The sequence below is a fragment of the Arachis ipaensis genome, chromosome B3 (genome assembly GCF_059453495.1).
Source record: "Arachis ipaensis isolate K30076 ecotype BB chromosome B3, ASM5945349v1, whole genome shotgun sequence".
NCBI classification, from domain to species: Eukaryota; Viridiplantae; Streptophyta; class Magnoliopsida; order Fabales; family Fabaceae; genus Arachis; species Arachis ipaensis.
In genome coordinates this window covers 29,440,498-29,464,776 of record NC_142438.1, presented here as the reverse complement: position 1 = coordinate 29,464,776, position 24,279 = coordinate 29,440,498, and the positions used below count along the sequence as shown (strand labels likewise).

General features: G+C 31.1%; 1 protein-coding gene across 1 annotated transcript; it reads right to left on the bottom strand.

Annotated features, from left to right (window-relative positions):
* Positions 1 to 1,530: 1,530 nt before the first annotated feature.
* LOC107630088 (Cyclophilin-like peptidyl-prolyl cis-trans isomerase family protein) lies at positions 1,531 to 11,033 on the bottom strand. The gene is made up of 12 exons (XM_016333123.3): positions 10,707 to 11,033; positions 10,347 to 10,622; positions 8,988 to 9,077; positions 6,227 to 6,322; positions 4,583 to 4,690; positions 4,402 to 4,451; positions 4,078 to 4,177; positions 3,889 to 3,942; positions 2,630 to 2,788; positions 2,391 to 2,513; positions 1,934 to 1,983; positions 1,531 to 1,846 (listed from the first exon to the last, which is right to left on the bottom strand). The coding sequence occupies exons 1-12, from the start codon at positions 10,896 to 10,898 to the stop codon at positions 1,735 to 1,737; spliced, it is 1,410 nt and encodes a 469-aa protein (XP_016188609.1). The 5' UTR covers positions 10,899 to 11,033; the 3' UTR covers positions 1,531 to 1,734.
* Positions 11,034 to 24,279: the final 13,246 nt, after the last annotated feature.

Below are 24,279 nucleotides of genomic sequence, written 5' to 3'. Positions count from 1 at the left end.
AATTGACTCAATATTGTCCTACCGTTAGGAATCTATTAATGGAATTAACGGCGGGACAAAATTGAGATAATTTTGAAACGTTAGAGACTTAAATAGGACGAAAACGTTGGGGACAAAAATGATACATAGAAATAAATTTTAATTTTATCCTTCACTAATATCAATTTTTTACGGTACATAGTTGTTCAATTATTTTTTAATCACATTTAAGTAAATTATACTTAATCACATTATTTTGATTCTAAATAATTTTTTTTAATAATTTTACTCTTAAAGATTTTTATTCATCATGAAATATTTGTAAAATGACTAAAATCACATTACTTTATTATATATGTATCATTTTTTTCCCACAAATTTATGTACTAGTCATTCAACAAACATTTTATGATGAGTAAAAATTTTTAAGAATAAAATTATAAAAAAAAATAAATTTATTTAGAATAAAATTAATGTGATTAAGTGTAATTTACTTAGATGTGATTAAAAATAATTAAATAATTATGTACCATAAAAAATTGATATTATTGAATGATAAAATTAAAATTTATTTCTATGTATCGTTTTTGTCCCTAACATGCTCGTCAAAAATCCCGAACGTTTCAAAATCGTCTCAATTTTGTCATGCCGTCAATTCCATTAATAGATTTCTAACGGCAAGACAACATTGAGTCAATTTTAAAACGTCAGACACTTAAATAGGACGATTCAAATATTAAAAACAACTTTGAGACTTACCCCAAACGTTGGGGAGAAAAATGATATTTTACTCTAAAATTAAAAATACTTTATATACATATATGAGATATATGAGATTAACGTTACATAATATGTATTAACTTTATACATATATTATACTTTACGTATATAATTAATTATCATAATTATTAATAAATTAAATATGATTTAATGATTTAATATAATCATTTAAATAATAATTAATTAAATAATTATGCTAAATTAATATTAAATATTATTATATTAAATATTATTTAAATAATTTTATAAATTAATTTAATCTCAAATTATATATTGTGTATTGTTATATATGAAGTTATTAATTAATTAAGTGAAGTCACAATAGGGACTAAAATTAATTCCTTTAAATGAAGAAGTGAGAGATGCTTTGAATTCTTATTTATTGTTTATGATGCAAAAACTGATGTGGAGTTACTTTTTATGACAGGTGTGACATAAATAAAGACTGAGATGAATTCTTTGCTGAAGATGGTCTTAGTTTATATATATATATATATATATATATATATATATATATATATATATATATATTAACTCTTCCATTTAGTGCCTTTTTCACGAGTCTCTCTTATTGAAAACTTACCAAAAGCACTTCCATCCCCATCCCCCCAACTTTTGTTGCTACTGTCTTGAATGTGTCATCGTTGGCGCATACCGACCGATGAGAGTGCCAGTGTCAACTCTTCATGAGAGAGGAGGAAGTGAGGAACCATGTCCATATTATTGTATTACATATGATGCAATACTTTGGACTTGCCTAACCAAAATATATACACAATTTTGAATTTTTTTTTTCCTCCACGTTGTCAGGAACACTTCCACTTTACAACAAATTTCAACCATCTCATTTATAATGAAGTAACTTAGAACACAACCTGAATGAAAATCAGGCTGGTTCCATTAGCGGCATACATATGGTATTACAAAAGAATGAATGATTGTTCCCTGCATGGGCAAAAGACCAAGAGATCTAACTTAACTATCCTTTGACAATACAAGGCGGTCTTGGCCTTCGACAAGCTTTGCAGAACGAATAATATCACCAGTTTTTATCTGGGGTAGGATATCTCTCCCATTAGTTGTGTATCTGCATATTTTAATGGCATAATAAACAATGGAGGACAAATTTGACTCTGAAATTGATTATATAGCAAGGTTACAAGTAGGCGCTTACCCGAAAACCGAAAATTGTCCTTCATCAAATGATATCCCTCCCAAGCCAGCCTAGAACAAAGAAAAAACTTACACGAAATAAGGAATGAATTCAGTGGGTAAAAAAAGCAACTACATCTAGAGAAAATCTCGAGAGCCAACATTACACAACCAACATTTAGCTTAAAGAAGAAAACATCTGAAAATCTTTAAAACAAGAACCTGTGAAAACTCAATTAGAAGAAACATCCGAAATCCAAACTCAACAAAAATTCATTTTTAGTAGATTTAATACTGGGTTTGTTTGGCAATCCATTGTAGTATTGGCTGAAATTGGTTGTTATAGTGTTGGTTCCCTAGTGTTTACTCTTACATCTAAGCAAAGCAATTCAACTTCCACCTTTCACTAATATCTTGACTTTTATAACAGAAGTAAGTAAATCTAACGGATGCAGGGGGGAAAACGACGGATTACTTACACTTCGTTTATCATAGAGATAGAAGAAAAACTGATAAGGCGATGAATACTCATCAGAGACTTCATTATGCGCCATAGCTACTGCCCCGTAAACAGATAGAGGAAGAACTGGAAGTTCTCCATCCTTTTGCAATATTCATATGCAAGAAAACAAATGAAATCAGTATCACAAATGCCTGTCAAGTCATGTCTGCTGCAAAAACTCTCTGCCAAGATATAAAGGTTAAAATAAAATCAAACCTGCACACTCAGCGTTGTTTTGTAAAGGGGCTCGAATTGTCCAGAGGGCATTATTTCCAAGGGAACACTGAAACCACTGTTCTTATCAGCTCCATTATCTGATAGAATAGCTTGGTTGGAAGTGCTGAGCTTCGCACCATCATAAGCTCCATCCATCACCTGAAGGATATATAACCACTGTGAGTGCTATTTCCAGCAGATTGTACAGTCCATTAATTTAACATTTAAAACACCAAGACTTGAAGAAAGGTAATGCAATATAAAATTTCAAGTGCACAAACAGAGCTTCTAGACTCTGGTCAAAAGAAATTCAAAATTCCAAACAAAAGGACAGGTTCAGTCCATGCGAAAATTTCTGTAACATTTGCACTCCGGCTTTGGGTTAGGGTCTTAAAGCAAACATTTTGGTTCATTTCCCATCTAATTATTAAAGCTAACTTTTACACTTCAAAATTATACATATAAAACCATTTATGCACTTCAACTAAATTCTACTTAAAAGTTCAAGTTTTTAGTAGAAATGGTTTATAAGATGGTATGAGACTCTATGATCAAAAAGTCTAGAGTTCAATCTTTTTTGTCCAAATTCTTCTAAACAAAAATCCAAATTTCAACATAAGATATGGGTTGGCCTATGCATGGTCCACACTTCAAGCCCAAAATAGGTTTTTGCATTAAGGGACATAATAAAAACTTGAGCTTTTAAGAGAGATGATTTATGATAAGGATAAATTTTCTGCACATTTAATACTCAAAATAAAAATAAAAATAAATAAATAATTCTGAACAAATTAAACATGGTATTCAATCGAATGCAACTTCTCCTTACACGGAAACTGTTACTAGAGCCGTGGCAAAGGTTGAGCATTTGGAAGCCACTCTTTTTCTGTTTAAACCATTAACCCCATAGACCAGGATTAAATGGATGGTTAAGAAACCTTGAGTATTTTTCTCAAGAGGCAAAAAGGATTTATTTATCTTTTTAAAAATAAATAAATAAATAGCTAATTGACTGCATAATTAAAATAGTAGCATGAAAAAATTGAGAGATACAGGATGTGATGATGGACACATTAGCCAAAGATACAAAACTATTCAAGTAAAGAGCATTCATTACTTATTTATTGCACTCAGAACTAGAAAAACTGAATGGATTAATCATCAGAGATGACGAAAATCAAGAGTGGGAAATGTCGTCTTTGCCAAGGAATAACAATCGACAATATTGATAGGGCTGAAGTACTGCTCAACTACCTTACCAGTTTTGCAAAATTCCCTGCAGTTAATGGAGCAGAGTATCCATCAATAACAACCTGACATCAATGGTTAATCATGAAGGTTAATCATCTATGAACAACTGAACCAATTTTTTAAGTATGTTGTATACGTATACCACCTCTTCTGTCAAACAGCTAACCATGGAGGAAAGCATATGGAGTGAGTTATACCTGAATGGTGGCAGTTTTTTTTGATTCACCACCAACTGGAGAAAATGTTGAACCATCTCCTTTCTCAATGGTAAACTCAACAGTTCCTCTCCCTGAAAGCCTACAACAAATTTTAGAAAATATTGATTTTCCTCGCACACTATCTAATTCCCCAAAAACATGAGCTATGAGTGAAGTGTTAGTATATCATTTATTATGTTACTCTGTCAAATGACACAATTTATGTTGAAATTTTAAGAGGTGAAGTGCTAGAACTCACAAGCATCCACTACAAAGGATCTATATACCATATCTAGGTAGTGAAATTTCAGAAGAGATACTGACCGTGGATATTGCACATATTGCTCTGGCAACAAGAAAGATATTCCCGGTGCCTGTTGGAACAATATCAAATTCAGATTATGGACATGCTCATACTGCTGTTGTGCATAAATGCAGCTATCTTTTAGAAAGATCAACTAAATATTGATTTCAAGATATTATCATATTATCTAGCAGGGCCTGCCTGTAATAACTCTAGCTCTGCTACAGTATCTAGTGCAGAAGCAAGGTTCACAGATACTTTATCTGCATCCTGTTCCTTTATAGATTGTAGAAGTGCTTGCAACCCACCCTGCGAAATATTCCCATCATTCAGACAGATTCTAAAAACATAGCTACCTATTTGACATGATATGTGAATTATATAACATTAAGAAGATTTCATTACCAAACAAAATGAACTGAAATCACTTGAATAGGCAAAGTTCAGAGTCTAGTGATTTAAACAAATACTTTTATTGCATCCAACAAGTTTTAGGTGCAAGCACAACATGTATTGGTATATATTGGATTTATAAACCAAGATTTGATCCACCTGTTCGGATACGGTTACTTGCACCAGAAGAGTGTCCTAACTTCTAACTTAAACTATGTCTACCCTCAGACATCTTTTTCGATGTTTCCACTTGTTATTTTCTTTGGTCTCCCTTTTCTAGTTATTAAGCTGCAGCACATTGAGATATTTACGAACCTTCTCTACACATGTCCAAACCACCTAAGGCAAGATTCTGCAATTGTTCTCACAATAAGTGATACATCAACATTTTCTGTAATACAACCTACTAGGAAATAAACCATATTCTATTGAATCCATCATGTGATTAGGGTGTGACATTGAAAAATAAGAATCTTAGGAAATAACTGAGAGATAAGTTTTTGTTCTTGAAACTATGCATCTATTGACTCTTTAATGTGTCTATATATTTCACAGCTGGCTGTCTCTGGAAAGGAACCCAAGAACGTAGGTTATTGGCCACAAATATTGTTCCACACCTTTTCCACCGCAACAATTTTCTTCAAATTCAACACATGTATTCCCATTCCCATCTTATCTTAGTGTATTCAACTATCCAACACGTCTACATCTTTGTAACATTTGATTGAATTTTATTGTGTCATCACCTAACACTAACATTTAATCACATACAATATAACCCATGTAAAGTAGTGTGGTAAAATTCTCTTTAATCATGAGTGGTACTTTTCAATCACTTAAATCACTTCTCCATTTCAACTACCCAACTTGAGTCTATAGTTTATTATGGATCCAAGATACTTAAAACATGCGACTTGTGGTATATCTTCCCCAATTTTCACTTCTAAGCTAGGCTTTCTACACATCATATTAAACCTACAGATTATATATGCTGCAGTACATTACTTAAACTAAAACCATCTGCCTAAATTCTGTCTACTTCTCATTTATTTCCTCTATTATAATCTTATTAGGACTATATCATCTCCAAAAACTATGCATCATGGAATCAGTTCTTAAATTTGTTCACTAAGAATGTTTGAATTTCATATTTATTGTTTCATTATTTGAATCCTCTTTTGAGGTATCCAGCATGCTTTTGTCTACAGACACAAGTTATATTGGTAAACAAGGTTTATGAGAGAAGCAATAAAGGAAAAATGACCTTAGTTTCAATATATGAATTATCCTCTAGAATATATTCTTGAAGTCGATTCAACTGAAATCATACTATTTTTGGTTTTTTTCAAGAAGGGAGGCTAGCAAAGGAATGCTGGTATTTGAAATGCCTAAAGTCATACAAATATATACATACAATCATATATTCTAGAAGTTGTCCATTTTCTGAAATACCTTTCCATCTATTAGAGATGCATGTACCAAAGAACCCTTTTCCTTCAATTCTGCTGGTATACTTGCAAGTATAGACTCCTTTTGATCTACTGCTATCTGAAGCAAGGCAGACAATTACCAAAATTAGAAGCCATCGTGCAAACATTATACAGGATGAGGTTATTGTCAAACTAAATAAAATATAAAAAATACAGGGAGATATTCTAAAGCAGTAAACACTACACATGTTCTGTATTCAACTTGTGAAGTATTCAAGTGTTTAAGCTATATACACCAAGATTTTAAAAGAACATAGGCACACCCTAATTTGGGTTTCGGTCCATTCTGTTTAACAACTAGAAAATTTAGAAAGTTTAGCCAACCAATCGTACTCCTTGACCAGCACTTGTCCACCAAGCAACAAGGTTTAATATTTGACCCTAGGCAACACCAGCCAGACAGCCATGATAGCAACTAAGCAAATAGCAACACCAGCAGAAGATGATGCAGTGCACCAAGCCAATCAAATTGGCAGTGGCAGGTACCATCACCAACAGAAACAAAGTAGAGCAAAATCTTCACATATTAAAGCAAAGCAGAGATGAGAATCAACTAGAAGAGGGAAACTTCCACAACATGGTCTGGATTGGATTTGTTTAACTTATGCAAGATGGGCGTGATCACTACTTCTAGTTCCTACAGCTAATCGTAGATGCATATTCTAGCTGCTATCTCTGGTTAGGCCGACTACTAGACTACTAGAGTTTACTTCTAGCTTTCTATAGGGGCCATAAAAGATGGTAACTCGGCCTGGGCAATCAACCAAACCACCATTTTCAAGCAAGCACGTCAATCCCAACTCTTACCTGCAATTAGAACCTGGGAGCTAAATGTATCACATCTGACAATGTGAAGTGTCAGCTCACGATTTTAATAACTTTGGTCATAATGCATATACACCAATCCAACAATCATCATTCATCACACTCAGAAAAGAAGGTAACTAGAAAAATGTTCCTTGACTATAGAGCAATTTAATAAAATAACAATTAAGTACCAGTTTCCTATACGATGACTTGATAATATGCTTGATTTAGTGACTGCAAAGCTAATTTTCCCTTAAATATTGTTAATAGGATGTCAAGAAGGACATCAAATCTAATTAGATTCCCCGATTTCTTTTATGAACCTTTTCTGTAAATAGGATTAATTGTGATATTCTTGTCTTTTTAGTTTAACTTACTTTTTAGGAAGTTTTATTATTAGCAATCTTGCCGCTATTTTGGGCTAGAATTTTCCTGTTTTCTAATTGTTCCTATCCTCTATAAAGAGGATGTATTCTATACATTCAAAAAATACACAATATTCAAACACTTCATGTAATATTCATCAAAGTGGTTATCATTAAATCAGAATTCAATTGGGAGATGAATGGAAAACATCATTCACTACAAAATTTAGGGCTCTTGAGTGCTCGGGATGCCATGAGAGCTCACTATTTCTGTGCAATTTCACGAAGATAACATATTGCTTTCCGGCAATACATTGGCAGAAAAAATTTTGTTGTTTATTTAGATGATACAATCATTTAAAGCCACAAGAAAGAAGAGCATGCATCTTACCTTGGAACGTTCTTGGAGACTCTAATGGCATAAAAGCTCTAAATTATGTTAAGAATGAGTTCTTAAGTGATCGAGTAAATTTCTTGGGTTTTACTATCTCTTCTAACGGTATGGATGTTGATCCACACTGTCCAACAAAATGTGGAAGTTAGAAGTTTCCATGAGATGGCAAGCTTCTATAGGCTTTTCTTTGGTGAAGTGGAGAGTTGAGTGAAGAGTGAAGATTCTCACTAGATTAATATAGGACATGTGCATTACATATGATCTTTCTTTTTTTTTTTTTTTTTGACCTTTACTCTTATAAAAAGAACCATCTTCACTCTTCATTCAAAAACACTCTTCACCATAGTATTACCCCAATTTGTAACTTTATTGTACAGGGAAGACTTGCTGCACATTTTGGAAGAGATCTACTACTTTAATTGAAGATCCTTTATATTAGACTCTACTAATGGACAATGATGAAAAAATTAGATGCAAATGTTGTATATGTTAAATTTCTGAAGAAACAAGACTCTAGTTATAATAGAGATCCAGTCACTAACATAGTTTAACTCTCACTTGAAAAGTCATTGTTTTGATGCAAGTGTCCAATAAGTCCAGAAGCTTATAAAAGTATATCTTTTGCCGTTTTTTCAACTAAAAATTAGAACTCTAATCATAACAGATTTCTATCCAAGAAAGTGGACTCCTCCAACACTAAACTTTATCTCATTTACCTACCCATTCTATTTGCATTAATACATTTTAGTATTTTACTGAATCCTTAAATGTAAATAAAGCTGTCATCTACATCCAATGAAGTAGTTATTTTTTCCAACATGGCAATAAGTAATTGAGTGCACATATAGAACTTCTTTAACTATCAGTACATCAAATTAACATTAACAAAACAACATTCACAAAAACAACAACAGCAAAGCCTTATCCCACTAGGTGGGTCGGCTATATGGATCAAACTATGCCGTTGAGCCATATCATGTTAAAAATAACACTTAACAAAATAATATTCACAAAAATCCATAAAAAAAAAAATCATCGTCCACAAAAATCTTAAGGAATTGAATGACATTTCTCATAAAGATTAGATAAATTAGTTGTCATCAGAAATAAAAGTAAGGAAAGAAACCTCAGAGGGAAATATTTAAACCTTTAAATACCTTCAATGCTTTCTTCACGTTCCCCTCCATTGTTCCATATGGTTTCCTCTGGGGGATCCGTAACAAGTACGAAATATCTTCCAGAGAATCCTAAAATCAGTAAAACAAAAAAATGCACATTGCTGACAATTAAAAACTATAACAAACATGTATTTAATCTTCAAAAGATGCGACAAATATCGACCTATGTTTAGATTGATGATAATGGATAAGTAATTAAGTGCAGTGGAATAGAGTCCAAGTCTCCAAGAGAGTGAAATGAAAAGACCAACAACAATATTTTTCAACTCTATTGTTTAAACAAAATAATAGTGTCTTTAGCAGTCTTTGGATACGAAGGAAGGGAAAAGAGGTATATACAAGATAGCAAAGAGTCGAGAAAGAGAGAGGAGATATTTGAATCAAGTTAAGTGCATTAAGGACAAAGATGGTGAGATTTTGGTCATAGAAGAGCGTATTAACGAAAGATGAAAGGGCTATTTTCACGAGTTATTTAATCTGGCATCATTTGATTCATGTAGTCAATCCCACCTAGTGGGATAAGACTTTGTTATTATTTGTTTTTGTATTGTTTAAAGAAAACAGGATTCTATCCCCGACATTTTGAACAAACAGGGAATAAGGGATTTTGGTGAAACTTGATAGGATCACATTCATAACTAACCATTGCATTCCCTAATAAATTCAACAATATAGACAATAGAGTTTCAATATATCCCTCTGAACTCTATTCCATTTCACCCAAAATCACTAATCCAATTGTATCCTTAAAGTGTGATTGACTTCAAACAGAATTCCAAAAATTTAATGTGACATTATACTAAGTAAATTTTTTCATATCAAATAAGTTCTTAAAAGTAAAAAATAAAAAAGAAAAAAAAACGTGACAGCACTCCATATAACTTTACCACAAGTGCAATTATTCAAGGGTCGTGTTACTACTACTATATATACTCCAGTTCATTATCAACCTTTTGCTTATGCACAATATCTATAAAATTAAGATAAATAAATTATTACTATTTTTAGTTTCTCAATTACAGTTCCAAAATATTGATATAATGAGGCAGTTTATCTAGTTATTAAATTCAGTTGGAGTAAATATTCAATTCCGTCCTTGAGATTACAAGCACGATTCAATTTAGTTCCTCACATTTCAGGGGTTCAATTTAGCCCCTGAGACCATTCTTTGTGATTCAATTTAACTCCCAATGTTATACTTTGTATTAAATCACCAAGAACAATCTAAGAAACTAAGTTGAACATCCTGAAAAAAAATCGTAACTAAACTGAAATAGACGAATACAATTTCAACGATCAAAATTGCACATTTGCTACAATTTAGTAAAAAAGAATAACCTGAATGGATTTCATGTTAGCGTTTGCAGGAATAGCCCTTCTCAAAGCAACTTCTCCGGTTCTGGGAACCTTGGTATCCGGTGAATACAGAATCGCCATTGCAGAAGGTGACAGATACGACCCTGAATAATCCCATGGTCCAACTAAAGGAAGCAAAAGAGTGATCTGAACCGACACAATTATGGCGGGAACTAAATTCTTCAACTTCAACTGCTTCACAAAACTAGCTTCTGCTGCTACTGATGCTGACGTGTCACGCTGGCCTGCCACAAGTTCCTGCAAGCACCAGAACACAAAAAGCTTCAGAGAATGCGGAACAAATTTGACAATGCAAGAGAGAGAAGTGCACGTGACGGTGACCTTTGCGAGCTCGATGGCCCTCGCAAGGTGGTTCTTGGAATTGGAGAAGCACGTGATAGTGGAAGAAGGAGAACAAGCGGGTCTGGTGCGGTAGAAGAAGGAACGGGTGGTGGTTGCTGGAGAGAAGGATGAAGAAGAAAGCTCGCGAGTGAGGGAAACGGTTAAGGAAGAAGAAGAGAAAGAGAGTGACATTGTTGAGAAGGTGCAACCTTTTGCTGTGGTGATTGCGTTTGAGCGTCTAATCCATTAGAGAGAAGAGGACGACTCGTGTGTGGAAGAAGGAACACGTCCTCCTGTGGCTGTCGTCGACGTGGATGCGCAACGACGTCGTTGCCAGTTTCCTTGAAACTGAAGTATAAAATTACGAAAAAATAAATAAAATAAAGGACAATTTATTAAAATAAAATAATTGAATTTTAAATTTATGAGATTGTAATTTTTTACATGTTTGTAACTTTTATTTATTCTATATTTATCGTTATAGTCTTGTCTACGACGGCTAGGTATAATACGAGCTTTTTTCTTTTTTCAGATCAGGTAAGGATAGGTGATTAGCTCAATAAATTTTTAAAGTTTTGAAAATTTTATTCATATTTTTGAGTCTATTGAATTTGACATTCTTTTTTGAGGATTGCAAATAAGGGTAGAAATTTCAAAGTCGATCTTGCTAAAAATTTACATAAGGCAACAAATTTATCATTTAACTTCTGAACTTTCTTTAGACAGGTCAAGCTTTTCATCTCTATGACAACCCTATATTTCTCTGAATTGGCTTTAATGGCTCTTTGAGTGAGCATAAATTCCAAGAATTTCTCGACTTTCACTGCAAATATGTACTTTGTGGGATTTGCACCTTGTGGGATTTAATCGCATCACATGCTGTCTTATCGTGTCAAACACTTCTGCAAGGTCGGATAGTGGATTGGCTTCCTCCTTGATCTTAACAAGCATGTCATTCACGTAAACCTCAATTAATTTTCCGAAGTGAGATGAGAACACTTTGTTCATTAAGCATTGATGTGTAGTCCCAATATTTTTCAACCCAAAGGACATTACTACGTCTAGAAGCGTTATGTTTTCTCCTGGTCTAGCTTATATATCAGAATTTAATTATATCCTAAGTATGCATTGATAAAGGATAGGTATTTATAACTCGATGTTGAGTCTACCAGAGCATCAATACTGGGTAGAGGATAAGGATCCTTGGGACAGACTTTGTAAAGGTTGGTATAGTCGACGCACATTCTTCATTTTCCGTTCTATTTCTTCATGAGTCCCACATTAGCAAGCGATAACGGATATTTTACCTCCCTTATGAACCCAGCTTCAAACAGTGTATGGACTTGCTCTTCTACAACTTCTGCTCTTTCGAGATTGAACTTTCGTCGTTTCTACTAGACAGGTCTTGAACCCGAGTAAATAACAAGCTTGTTGTCGGGATAGATTTCAGGCATGTTAGAGGCTTTCCAAACGAAGAGGTCGAAATTTTTTCATAGGAGCTTAACGAATTCTTGTTTTAACTACTCTTCTAGGTTAGCCCCTACATTTGTTGTCTTCCCAACCTCATCCCCGATATGAACCTCTTCAATTTTTCCTTCAAGTTGGGGTCTCAATTCCTTTTGAACTCGGATACCTTCAAACTCTATGGTATTGACTTCTTTCCCTTTTGCATATCCTCGTAGATTCAAATTTTCGTTGTAACACCTTCTCGCTAGTTTCTAATCTCCTTATATAGTTTTTATTCCCTCAGGAGTAGGGAACTTAATGCAAAGATGAGGATTTGAAATTACTACCGCAAGTGGATTTAGCGTTGACCGACCTATTAAAGCGTTGTAGGCAGATGCTACATCCACCACAATGTAGTTTATGCTTAAGGTTCTTGTTTTTAATCCCTTACCAAAGGTAGTGTAGAGAGAGACAAACCCAAGAGGTCGAATAGGGGTATCTCCCAGACCAAAGAGAGTATCTGTATATGCTCTCAAGTCTTTTTTCTCAAAACCCAGCTTATCAAAAAACTGGTTTGAATAGGATATCTGTCGAGCTCCCTTGATCTATTAAAGTTTTATGGAGGTTTACATTGGTGAGGATCATTGTGATTACCACTAGGTCATCGTGCCTGGGTATTACTCCTCGTGTGTCTTCTTTGATGAAGGCAATTGTGGGTAGGTCGGGTATTTCAGCATATTTTCTGACCTAATACACTTCTTTTAGGTGCCTCTTCTGAAAAGATTTTGTTATCCCCCCTCCCCCTCGACAAATCCTCCAACAATCATGTGGACATGCCTTTTCAGGAATTCTTGGGAGTTGATGCGGGCCAGATGTCGGTTTAGAATTTCTCAAAAAGAATCGCGTTGCAAGTATAGTTCCAAACTAACAAATTACCCATATCAAAGTTTAATTTGTTTGTCACTAAGTCAAACCAATAAAAATCGAGAGTATTAGATCTTGGGTCGTCTCTCAAAAGAATTGCAGTGAGGTGTGCGTATTATTAGTTATGAGAACAGGGGGTTTGAAGGTAAAAATGCAAGAAATTAAATTGCAAAAAAGTAAAGATAACAACTAAAGGAATATGAATGCTAAAAGACACTCCTAGCAAAGATTGAGAATCAATGTTTTCTAATCAAGTCATTGACCACAAATATAGTGATTACTTAAAGTTAATCTCATTTCGTCATCCCCAACATCTGGAGAAAGTCAAATAGGCATAGTCAGTCTTAATCCATAGGTCTTACTCGTCAATGAAAACAAGAACAACTAATAACGCTAAATCACCAATCAATATTGGACATCAATAACTCTCGTGTCACTAACCATGACATGACAATTATAAGAGCAAATCCAATTAGTAAACATCTAATGGTGAGATAAGTCAACTGGGTTTAATCAATCTTAATCTATAGGTCTTACTCGTTAATGGAAACGAGATTAATTAAAATCTCTAAATTAACAAGTAATTTAGACATTAATGACTCAAGGTCACCTCAATTACTCAATTCCATGCCAGGAGTGTAAAAATCCACCCTAAAACTAAGAGAAACATTTTTACAAACACTTGAAAGACAAAAAAAAGTAAAATATGATAAAATAAGAAGAATAATAAAATCTAAAGCTACCAAATCTAAGATAACAATAGTCATAATTCAAAACAAGCATCAAGAAAATATAAAACATTAAATGACATTAAAGAAAGCAAAATCCAACAAGAGTTCATAAAACTAAAAGTAACAAAATAGAGAAATTAACAAGTAAAGCTAAGAGAATTAAGATACTAGAACAATAAAAAGTAAGAAAAACTAAATTAAAACAAGATCAAAACCTAAATCTAGGAAGAAAACTAAACCTAAAATCCTAAATTCTAGAGAGAAGAGAGAGTTTTTCTCTCTAGAATTCTAACCTAAAACATGACAAAAACTATTCTAATTGCTCTCTCCTTGTTTCTTCTTGAGTTTGACTTGAAATATTTCAGAAAGGAGTTGAAATTGGGCTTGAAAAGGCCTTGAAATCGCCAGCCACGTGTTTTCTTAAGTGAACCACGTGCCTTCAGTCATGCGTACGCATATGCCATGTGTACGCGTAAGTTGGGCAAAAAGTAAGTCATGCGTATACATGAGGCATGCGTACGCACGACCATGAAATGCTCCAAAATTTCATTTCTTCATGAATTCTCATCTTTTGCATGATTTTTCTTTACTTCTTCAAGCCATCCTTTGCCTTTTAAGCCTGGAATTACTCAAAAAATTATATCAAGGTATCGAATGAAATAAAAGTGAATTAAATTTAGTAATTTAAATACTTAAAAATAATATTTTTAATCATTACACACAATTAGGAGAAGTTCACAAAACTGTGCTATTTCAGTGAATAAATAAAAGGTAAGTTGATAAAATCCACTCATTTCAATTCAAAATAAACCATAAAATTGTGATTTATCAGGGGTCAGTCTCGTTTGTCCCGATCTTCATCTCTTTTTCTTTTGCTGTGATCATCCAACCTTTCGGCAAGATACCTATTCAACTGACCCTCTCTAGCCAGTTGTTCATTACATTCTTTAAACCATAGAAATTATTGGTGGAATGGCCGTACATCTTGTGGTATTCACAATATTCTGACTGATTTCCACCTTTATTGCTTTTAATGTGTCTAAGAGGCAGTATCTTTTCAGTGTGGCAGATTTCTTTGTACACGTCGACAAGAGAGACTCGTAGCGGGGTATAAGAATGGTATCTTCAAGGTCTCTCCGAGCTGTACTCTTCTTTTTTCTTTGCCTCTTTCTCTTTACCCCGTGCTTGATACTGGCTGCTCTATCCTGATATGGGTTTCTTTAATCTTGTCGTTTCTTTCGTATTTATATATTTTTCCACCCGTTCTTGTACCTCATATAAAGATGTTGAGGGTCTTTTTGATATGGACTGAGAGAATAGGCCTTCTCTGAGACCATTGACTAGCCCTATTATAACCGCTTCGGTAAGTAAATTTTGAATCTCCAAGTACGTTTTTTTGAACCTTTTTATATAGGTTCGCAGTGATTCTCCGACCTCTTGTTTTACCCTCCAAAAGACTCAGAGCATTCTTGATCTTGTCTTTCTGGATGGAAAATTGGATAAGAAAGCTCCCCATCAGGTCGTCGAAACAGGTGACAAACCTGGGTGGTAAGCTATCGAACCACTTCATTGCCGCCTTGGTTAATGTGGTCGGAAAAGCTTTGCAGTGAGTTGCATCCGACGCGTTAGCCAAGTACATACGACTCTTGAAGTTATTCAGATGGTGTCTTCGATTGGTCATTCCATCATAAAGGTCCATGTCTGAACTTTTAAATTTTCTGGAAACTTTAGCCCGTATAATGAAATTTTGAGCTTATTCTTCGTCCTCCTTGATTTGTAGGGTGTGTATCTCCAACAACTCCTTTCCCTTTGTTAGGTCGAGGAGGTATGACAACCGTGCAATCATGGTTGTGTTGTTCTTCTTCATAGGCTTTTGAGTCGGAAGCCGTATGTCCCTCTTCTGGGATGTCATCCGCCATCATATGGTGTTGATTATTAAGTCCCCGGCAATGGTGTCAATGTTCCGGGAGTTACCTGAAACTGTGATTTGGGACTGAACGTGAGGTCCAGGTCCTTTTAGTGATTATATTTGATGTCCCTGCTAATGAGGTGCCGCCGTCCAACGTCTTGGTGAAAGCGGGTGGTACCTGCTAGGGACCCTGATGCTTAAATTTGCAAAGATTTTAGGCAGATTTTTAGTAGATTAAAATTTGAAAAATACATGAGAGTGTCAAGATATTTATAAATATAGGGGTAAAGTTAATAACCACCTTTTACATAGTTCCATATTTGATAGTAAATAGGTTGCTCCGTTTTATTAAGAATGTTGTAGAGATCTCTTTTTTAAGTTAATAAAAAATATTGTAGGAATTAATTACTTATTTAGCTAAATATGATTAGACTCATGTCATTATGTGCAATTTCTATGAGATCAGGTGGTAATGTAAATTTAAACACTTTTTATAAAATATTGATTGAGTTTTATTCATTCTAAAACTGACTAGGTCACACGTATATTGTTAATATTTTTTGTTATTATTACTAATTTTTTAATACTAAATGCACGCGTGAAAGCAACACATAAATTAAGAGTTAATTTAAAACATTCTAATATTATTGGAAAATTTTCACATGTTCCAACTACTTTATTGGAACACTACTGTACCAAATACGGATCAGTTATAAGTTAAATTTTTGTCATTAGTATGTATTGCAATGTAGGGATGCACATGGGACTGGGTGAAGTTGGGTTCGCCGTGACCCGAACCCGACCCTAAATAATGACCGGGTCTATTTATGAGACCCTTACCCGACCTTAGACCCGATGAAATCGTGTTATTTTCGGGCCACACTTAAGCCGAGTCTAGACCGGGTGAAGCCCGGGTCTTGATCAACTTTATCACGACATCACCAAAAATTAGATTCTACATCTTTTGAACCTCTAAATTTTGGAAAATAATTATTCCATAACATTACAACATTCACATAATAATAATTTAGAATCTAACAATAATAATTTAAAGTTTCATAATAATAATTATATCAATTACACATTAAATATTCAAAATTCAAAAGACAATTAAAACAAAGTTAACAACCAACACAAGATTAACATAATAATAATAATTTATAGTGTCATACCAACCAATAACAACAAAATATTAAGTAACAAATAACTACACGGGTCCAACGGGCCGGAGCCGGATGACCCGAGGCTTGGCCCGAACCCGATTTAATAAATAACCGGACCATCTATTGAAACTTCGGGTCTGACCGGACCATAACGAAGCCGGGCCAAATTAGCCCCGAAGTCATCGGGCCCAGTCTGGGTCTTCGAGCTGGACCGGGTCTTGTGCACCCCTATTGCAATGTCAGAAAAATCTCTGGAATAAAGATTAAATAGAAGAAAAGAATAGTGATCTAGCGACTATGTTAAGAGGGATACGATGAATAGAAGTTTTTGAAATTGATTGAGCCATGAAATGGTTAAAAAAATCAAATAAAAAATTAAATAAATTTTTTTTATACATAAAAATTTGAGTCAAATAATTTTTTTTAATAATAATAATAATTTTTAGATTTAATTAAAAATCAATGTCAACATAATTCTTTTTTTTATTTAAAAATATTTTTTATTTTATTCAAGTACTAGAATAAAATTCTTTTCTAAAGAATTATATAATTATCAAATAAAATAAGTAAATTTATATAAAATTTATGAAATTGACATGAACATCTCTGATGATTTTAGTTTACTCGCTATTAGTTTAAATTCCATAAACATAATAAAATAATGTTAGATGAAAATTCAGAATATATATATTGTATCTTATAATTTATCTGTAAATTTTTTTTAATTATCATATACTATATACTATATGCCATGTATTATATATGCATATATGACTATTATTATATGATTAAAAAAACATTAATTTAATTTTATAGTATTAGTGATAATAAATTTGGGTAATATTAATTTAGGTATAAAATAAAATAAAAAAGTAATTTAAGATGATTAAATAAAATTTTATTAATTGAGGTGTGACAATAGTCCTTTTCTCTATATAATAATAATAATAAATAAATAGTCAAATAAAAATTATACTTATAGAAGCATAGAAAAAATTACACTTATAAAAAAGATAATTAATCCTTTTATTTTAAATATATTTCATTGCGATTAGTTTTATAAATTATTAATTCTAAATTTTAATACAATCATATCATTTAATTTTATTATTAATGGGTAAATACTATTGCTTAGATAAATACTTAACAAAGTTATTTGATTGAAAACTTATATATTTGACTATCAATAAAACATAGTAAACACGGTATATCTAGCAACTTCTATTTTGTTTTAAAAAGAACAAAAGAATACCTACATGTTTTGATTTTTTAAAGAGAAAAAACAAATATACAAATATAAGAAATAATAGCATTTTTGATTTTTTAAAGAGAAAAAACAAATATACAAATATAAGAAATAATAGCATTATATATATATATATATATGTGTGTGTGTGTATTATTTCAGTAATTATTAAAAAAGCTTTTAATCCTAATTGTTTTTAATTTTAAAAATACTAATATAAATTTATTTAACTTTCTAATTTTTATAACATTTTAGAAAAACAAAAACAATACAGATATAATGCATGAGTAGCTCTGATTTTAGTTAATTCTCAAATTTTTGAATTATTTATTATTTTTAATGTTTATATATTTTTCTCTCTTAGTAAATTGAAATGGCTAAAACCGATTTATATAAATTTTCATCTTTTAATAAATTGGCTTCAACTGAACTATATATAATTGTATTAATGTATTATCTACTAAATCGTACTTAGTTAAAATAATTTATCTATATCTCTATCTCTTATTATAGCCTAAGACAGTTTATTAATATCTACTACTAAATCGTTCTAGCTCAAAAAGATTTGTATAAGATATATTAATAACAAAAAGAAATTAAAAATAAATGGATAATATTAAAGGAGATTCATTTTAGATAAGTAATTTATTCTTAAATTTGTAAAGACTTAAAATCTAATCTAATATTGCAAATACGACAATAGTATATTACTACAATTCACCTTTTTATTGTTCAAACAAAATTATTTAATTTAAATTATTCTATTTTTTATTATTTTAGTAATAATTATGAAAAATTTTTGAAAATTAGTAACTTTTAGTAATTTTGGTCATTATTTAACCAGCACAAATATTAAATTATTTTAACAAATAAATTTTATTAATTTATATATACAAATTCTAAAAATTATAAGTGCAAATTATATTAATTTATGTGTATAAAGCTTTAGTAAATATAAATACAAATTATATGCTCTTATGTGTAAAATGTCTGTAAATATAGATATAAATTATTGTTAACAAAAAATAATAATATTTGTTAGCGACTATGTAGCATTGTTCATATTCTAATTCAACTTACCATTTCTCTATCCATAATTATGTATCCCTTTTAATTACTTGCAAATTTATTTATTCATATATTTATAATATGTCATATATATATATATATATATATATATATATATATATATATAATGCTTAAAATTGTTAATAATAATAATAATATTTTATTTATTCAATTATGAAGTATATTTAAAAATTGGCATTATGTTTTCAATTATTTACATATTTACTTAACTATTTTTTCTATTAATCTGTTAAATACTTTTAAATTCTAATAGTAACTAATTTATATACTTGATATATGTATTAAAATAATTAAAAAATACAAACAAAAAAATTTATAAAAAAGAGTCTAATTATGCAATGTTTATATATAAATGGTCCTTGGATTTGATTGTAGTAAAATTGACTTAAGTTTTTTTAATTTGTAATTAAGTGAAATAATTACATGAGTGAAAAATTTTGGAATATAAAATTAGAGAGTTATGTATTTATAATATACATTATTTTTTATTCTTAGACCAAAAAGCACCATTCAACTCCTTTATAATATTTTTTAGTCGTATGTAAATTAATTAAAAAAGTATTTTAATTTTTTAAATTAAATTCAAAATTTTAATTTCTATTACAATTAAGAAACTTTAATCCTGAAAATAGTTACATTAGGATATAAAAAATTGAACTCATTTTGAATCAATACTTTGTTATTGATTTTATTTAAGTAATAAATACTACATATTAGTAATATGTACAATTTAGATACTGTGATAATAATTAACACAAATAATTTAAAATGAGTTAAAAAAGAAGTTTTTAAAAGTTATGAAAAAGAAAAATATATCTTTTACAAATAAAAAAGAGAAAAATGTCATTTTAGTATCTTTTAGAAAAAGAGAGTAAATTTTTTTTTTAAATTTTATCAATAATAATATATATTTATAGATAAGTTTGGATTAATACTGTGATTAATTTATTACCAATATATTTATTTCACTTATTAATGGTGAAAAAACTATGTCATTTGAGGTATAGCTAGTTGGTTACTTTTTGTTTAATTGTTGAATATTTAAAAATAAATAAGATTATTAGACACTTTCTAAAAGTGTTATTACTTCACATTACACTGCATCTTTATGTAAGTTTAATTTTTTATTTTAAATAAATTTTTTAAGTGTCAGTTGGATCTTCTATTTATTAGTATTTTATTTTAATTTGTTCAAAATTTCTACAGTTCATATTTTCTTTTGATTTATGTGTTTGATATTATTTTTTTTTTTTGAAATTTCCGTTATATGGTTTTTTTCTTTATATGTTTCATTATTATTTTTTTTTAATTTGTATTTTTTTCTCAAATTAAAAATCCTAACATGTCTAGATGCGGCAGTGATGTTGTGAAAATTATTACATTTGAAAATTATAATGTCCTTAATGTTAGTAAAGTATAATAAGTTATTGTAAAAATTATTATATTTGAAAAAATGCTATAATAGTAGTTAAAATTTGCAACCAAGCAATTCTTTTTTAAAATTAGAGTACAACAAACATTTTATGAACCTTTTATATTTAAATTTTATTTCTTTGTACTAATCCTAAAAAAGCTACTAAGCTAATATAAATAATAAATAAAATCTAATAATATTTAGCCTGCAAATGAAACAATTTTTTTTATTTCTTTGGCTAAAGTCTATAAATATAGCTATTAAATAGTTCTCACGTTTACTATTGTTTTTTATTAGTATTGTTCTCGTATTTATTTATTCAACCTAATTCCATTTATTTTTCTAGTGGACTCAAAAACACCTTATTTCCATTAATTTTTGAAATTATCAATCTAGACTAGCCATTTAAACAAAAAGGACCTCTTACTGTTCAAGAACCCCAACGGCAACCACTACTGTTGGGTGGGAGAGGCTTGACTTAGCTACAAGCAAATGATCCAGCCATTCAACAATTTAAGACAAAACTTTTTAGAAAACAGTAAATCCACGTGTCAATATGACAGTAAAGTGAAAGAATATCTATAAATCTGTACCAATTTGCATTTTTACTGTAGTACTCCCCTAGTATTTAATATTATTTAACAACTTACAGTATTGATTAGACTAAATAATAATAGTTTAATAATAATGATTTTATTTAGTTATTTTTAATATTTGGATAAATCACTCTTTTAAATGGATTGGTTTTTAGTACTATTTGATTATCCTGTTTTAAATTACGTTTCTAAAATGTCTTTATATAAATCGATGTAAAACAATTTATTAAGAAATTATAATAAATCGTTTTAACTTAAATTGATATACTATTTTATTATATTTGGTTCGATCACAATTAAATCTATATAAAACTTTGAAATAATTAAATCTCTAACTCCACTAATTAAATGACCTAATCAGTTTTCATATCTTTGTAAAATAGAGTGGAAGAAATAGAGTAGCAACTAGAGCTGGAAGTGAGTCAAGCCAGCTCATGAGCCAGCTCGAGCTCGACTCGTTAACAGCTCGATAAGCTAAGTTCGTGAGCTGGTGAGCCAAGCTTGAGCCTGAAATTGAGCTCATAAATTAAATGAGCCGAGCTTGAGCTTGGATAAGCTCAGCTCATTAGCTCGTGAGCTGGCTCGATTATATATATATTATAACAATCTTAATTATTTAATATTTATATTTATTTTTTACATATAATTTTAATATAGGACATAAATAAAAAATTTATAATTTATTGATAGATAAACAATATATAAAATTATAGATTATGTATTTATGTTTCTCTTATTTGAACCAGCTCGTGAGCTTGAGCCAGCTCGTGAGCTTTTGGTGAGCCGAGTTTGAACTTAAGAAATAAGCTCGATTGTTAATGAGTCGAGCCGTGAGCCAAGCTCAATTTTTGTGAGCCGAGCTTGAGCTTGGTCTAGCTCGGCTCAGCTCGGCTCACTTCCAGCCCTAGTAGCAACCAAAAGTCCAAAACCGTCCTCTGTTCATGAAAACATTAACATAAAAATATTCCTATTTTTATTAACTATAAAAATATTTCAAAATATTTAAAATAAAATAGAATACCAAATGTTAAAATATATTTTCAAAAAGTACTTTTAAAATTTTATTTTTATGAGAATTTTTACAAGTTTAACTAAAAAAAATAATTATTTTTATCCTTAAAATTTAATAACTTTATATTAAGAATTAAAAAAAATGAAAACAAAAATCCAAAAAAATTTGATCTGACATTTTATATATATTTTTAAGTAGTTGTCCAAATTAGGGGTGTTTATGACCCGGTCCGACCCGAAGACTCGATCTGGTCCCGAACTTTTTAAGGGCTAATTTGGTGTGATTTCATCGAGTCTAGAGTTGGATAAGGGTCTCAAAAATAGACTCGATCATTATTTCGAGTCGGGTCCGGACCATATTTTGAGTCACCCGAACTCGGTTCGGTGGCCCAGTCATCATACACAATTAATATTTTGTGTTATTAGTGATGGATGATGGCTATTCTTATGTGGAATTTAAGTATTGGAAACCTTAATATTTTGTGTTATTAATTATTATAAGACTATAAGTTAATGTTTTATATTTAAAATGCATAAGACTTTTAGACTAATGCATAATATTGTATTATTTGTATTGATTTAAATATTTAGTGTTATTAGACAATATTAGTATTGATTGTGGTTATGCTTTAATTTTATGGAAGGGTTGGTTCTTGTTATATTTTTTTAAGTGAATTTTACTATGTCAAATAATGGTTGGGGTTTTGAAAATTTGGATATTTTTACATGCTAACTTACAAGAAGGTAATGTTAACAGCCCGGTTTTTATCCGGTATAATCGTGGCCCGAAAGTGTGTAAGTTTCATCGGATTTAGGGGTCGGGTTCGGATCTAACAAATAAGTCCGGTATATATTTCGGACCGGGTCTGGATCACATCAAATCCGGTTTCACCCGACTCATGAACACACCTAATCCAAATACTTTTATAACATTTTGAATCAAAAGTATAAATAATTTATCGAATATAAAAATATTATTTATTTATTTATTTATCAAATTAAAAATTTTAAAAAATATAAATTATAATTTATAAAAAATAATTTTTTAATAATTTTAATATTTTATTTTTACTATTAAAAATTTACCAAATATACTTAAAAAAATATTTTTTAGAAGTTAATAGCAGTCTAACCCGGCTCAAGTTTCATAGCCTTTTCTAGGGGTGCACATGACCCGGCCCGGCTCGAAGGCCCAGCCCGGTCCCGAACACTTTAGGGACTAATTTGGTGTGATTTCATCGGGTTTAGGGCCGGATAAGGGTCTCAAAAATAGACTTGGTCATTATTTCGGGTCGGGTCCGGGCCATAGCTTGGGTCACCCGAAGTCGGCCTGGTGGCCCGGTCGTCATACACAATTAATATTTTATGTTATTAGTGATGTGTCATGACTATTCTTATGTAAAATTTAGGTATTGTAAACCTTAATATTTTGTATTTTTAGTCATTATAAGACTATAAGTTAATGTTTTATGTTTAGAATGCATAAGATTTTAGACTAATGCATAATATTGTGTTATTTGTATTGATTTAAATATTTAGTATTATTAGACAATATTAGTATTAATTGTGGTTATGCTTTAATTTTGAAGAAGGGTTGGTTCTTGTTATATTTTTCTAAGTGAATTTTACCATGTTAAATAATTGTTGGAGTCTTGAAAATTTGGATATTTTTACATGCTAGCTTACAAGAAGGTATCAACGTAATGTAATGTTAACAGCCCGGTTTTCACCCGGTTTTTACCCAATATAATTGTAGCCCGAAAGTGTATTAGTTTCATCGGGTCTAGGGCCAGACTCGGGTCTAATAAATAGACCCGATGTATATTTCGGGTTGGATATGGGTCACATCAAACCCGATTTCACCCGACCCGTGTGCACCCCTACCCTTTTCCGTCTAAAGTGGGGCCCACTTCCCCTATTAAAACAGCCTGTAAAAGGTTGTTTAGCGTTACACTTTAAAGTTTAAACCTCTGAAGTTGAACTTATTCTTCCTTTTTCCCCTGAAAAAAAGGAAAATGTTTCTATCACTGTCACTAATAACTAA